At 32.2% G+C, this 2584-nt stretch overlaps 1 protein-coding gene across 3 annotated transcripts; it reads right to left on the bottom strand.

Moving 5' to 3' along the window:
* Positions 1-823: 823 nt before the first annotated feature.
* On the bottom strand, positions 824-1718 carry LOC120779074. Of its 3 annotated transcripts, none has more exons than XM_040111218.1 (3): positions 1600-1703; positions 1422-1554; positions 824-1353 (listed from the first exon to the last, which is right to left on the bottom strand). In XM_040111218.1, exons 1-3 carry the CDS (start codon positions 1640-1642, stop codon positions 1005-1007), a joined length of 525 nt encoding a protein of 174 aa, XP_039967152.1. In that variant the 5' UTR covers positions 1643-1703; the 3' UTR covers positions 824-1004. The 3 variants fall into 3 exon arrangements, with proteins under 3 accessions (XP_039967152.1, XP_039967153.1, XP_039967151.1); XM_040111219.1 differs by having other exon boundaries at positions 827-1353; positions 1655-1718; XM_040111217.1 differs by having other exon boundaries at positions 827-1353; positions 1422-1703.
* Positions 1719-2584: the final 866 nt, after the last annotated feature.

The following is a 2584-nucleotide window of genomic DNA, read 5'->3' as shown; positions in this document are numbered from 1 at the left end:
GCCGCTTTTAGTTGGTTTTGTAGTTTTTATTATTTTCTTATTTGAATGGGTTTGCGCAGCCGACTAGAACGTACTCGTACATGTTTGTAGAGTCATACAAACGCATCGCATATATTAAGTACATATTTGAAGGCAGGAGGGGTGATTCCATCATAGGCAATAGTAATGGTGGTTGTAGAGGTAGTAGCTCACTGCTTATAATGCTCATACTGCGCAGCTACAAATGAGAATTTGCGTGGCTCTAAATGGTAGACATTTTAAATTCGTATTATGTGAGGGTAGTGTGGGCAATAGTTTCACACGTGCCGGTTCGCTAATTTTTGTTTTGGTTTTTGTTTACTTGACGCATACCATCCACTATCGAATGCTCTCATCATGCATAAGAGATATTGCAAAATCGTTTCCCCATGCAAAAATTCGCTCTTTTGTATAGATCTGTGCAATATTTCAATTTTCTTTACATAATTTTACGAATTACACAAAAATATATTATTTTAGTGTTGATACATTTCAGATTAGAAAGTTAGACGCCTATTGGTAATAATAATTGGAACAAATTTCATGTGCTCTATTGCACCACATATTTACATAAAACTAATAGCAACAAATTATTCGGAATTTGAGCAAAACTAAATGCATGTTTGGTTTAATTTTAATTTTTTCACTTCCAACCTATTTTCATAAGCGTTTAAAATGTGAATATTTAATAAGCGAATAATTTAAAAAGGGTAAAAATTATCATTCATTATTGCTTTGGATTAGATATGGACAAACGAACATCAGTTGTTATTAGTATTAAAAAAAATGTGTTATATTAAATACTAAATAAGTATGTGATTAAATATATTTATCAATAGAAACGAGCCTATTGCCTTCTTCATAATATAATAATTACATTAATAAATTTAAAATATAAATACAAACAATAAATAAATGTAGAATTTTGCAACATACCTCAGCTAACTTTTGTAATTTTACACATCTTTTTCCAAAAGCATACATTTTTAATTACTTCTTTTATGATTCGGAGTAAGCAGTCGAATTTTTAAATGTCTTTGAATGAGTTCCACGGCACAATCTATGTAATCTACTCTAAATATATTAATTGCTGGAAGGTACGTATCGCATAACTTCTCAATCTTTTGTTTTCTAACTACTTTATCACAATTTTTCAATTCTAACTCAACTGCGCCACGAGGTGTCATAGACAACCAGTTGTCACGGGAGCTATTGGGATTCCAAAGGACTATTTCACCACAAACTTCACAATATTGCCCAAATTTTAATTCAACGTCGGCGGTGACGAATTTAAATAGACGCAAATTTACTGTGCCTTCCGGTAGATTGCAAGCCCTTTAAAGAAAAAATATTAAATTAATTTTATATAGCATAATTTCTACTTGCAATTTATTATGAAAAACCTGGGTAATATTGAGGATTGGTTGATATTTTCCAGCACGGGGTAACCATTTTGGTGTTGAATCAATTTGCCGATCACAGCGCAACGTCCGTGGTGTAATTTTAAAAAGTTTTTTTGTAGTACCAGCTCTTCCACTAAAAGAAATTTGTGATAAAAGCAATATTCTAGTAAATCAATACCTTCCATGTTTTCGTTCAAATCATTTTCTTTCATTTCCATCATTATGAAGATTACTTTAACAAAGCAATGTAAATATATTACTCCCAATCAGCAGCTGTATAAAAAGGTGATAAAATATACAAAATTAAAGGCGCGAGACCTCACATATGTACGCATATAGTACTGGGTGATTCAAGTAACTTAAAATTTCAATTCTGTATAATCAACTTTATTAATATGAAGAATATATAAGATGAAATTTATTGAAAATTTAAACATATTCTTAAATAATTTTTAGGTTGCTATTTTCAAATAAATTGACTAAAAATAAATCTTTTGATTGTATACATTCTTAGTTTTTTTAAACGCAAAGCATAACTAAACACAGCTAGGCGGAATGTCGTCAAAAGAAGAGCGATAATCGGAGCAACCCTGACAGCAAAAATGTTGAGGAAGTGGCAGAAATTGAGAAAATTTGTACGTGAAAAGATCAAAATTGTCGCCGAGGTTGACGAAATCGAAAAAAGCGAAATTTTTGGTAACTTAACTGTGAAATTTGTGTGTTTAATAATTCGTAATATTTAAGCTTAAGAGCATTAATAAAATATTTCATTATTTAAAATCTAAATGTGAAAACGTAGACAGTTTGTGAATGCTGAAAATCGAAGAAAAGTTACCAAGTATTTCATAGAAAGAGGTGCGAACTAGCTGGAATGCAAAGTGCAGCAGAGGCAACGTTCGGCAGTGGGTCCCAAACCCCCACCTCAAATTATACGAGTAGAGATTACTTGGTCGGTCGGTTAATGTGTTGCGAAAAAGTCGAATAATTGCGAGAGGAGTGGCGGCTACTGCGTATGGATGAGCTAGTTACGCGCAAAACGCATACAATTGAAGGACAGAATGTTGGCTGCCATTCTCAAAAGAAAAGTTGAAAGAATAGGTGGTTTTAACGAATTATATCTTAAAAAAGTGTACTTGACGGTTGAAAGTGATTTGTCGTTGTGT

This window comes from Bactrocera tryoni, chromosome 5, assembly GCF_016617805.1.
Source record: "Bactrocera tryoni isolate S06 chromosome 5, CSIRO_BtryS06_freeze2, whole genome shotgun sequence".
Lineage (NCBI taxonomy): Eukaryota > Metazoa > Arthropoda > Insecta > Diptera > Tephritidae > Bactrocera > Bactrocera tryoni.
This window is presented reverse-complemented; position numbering and strand designations above follow the sequence as displayed.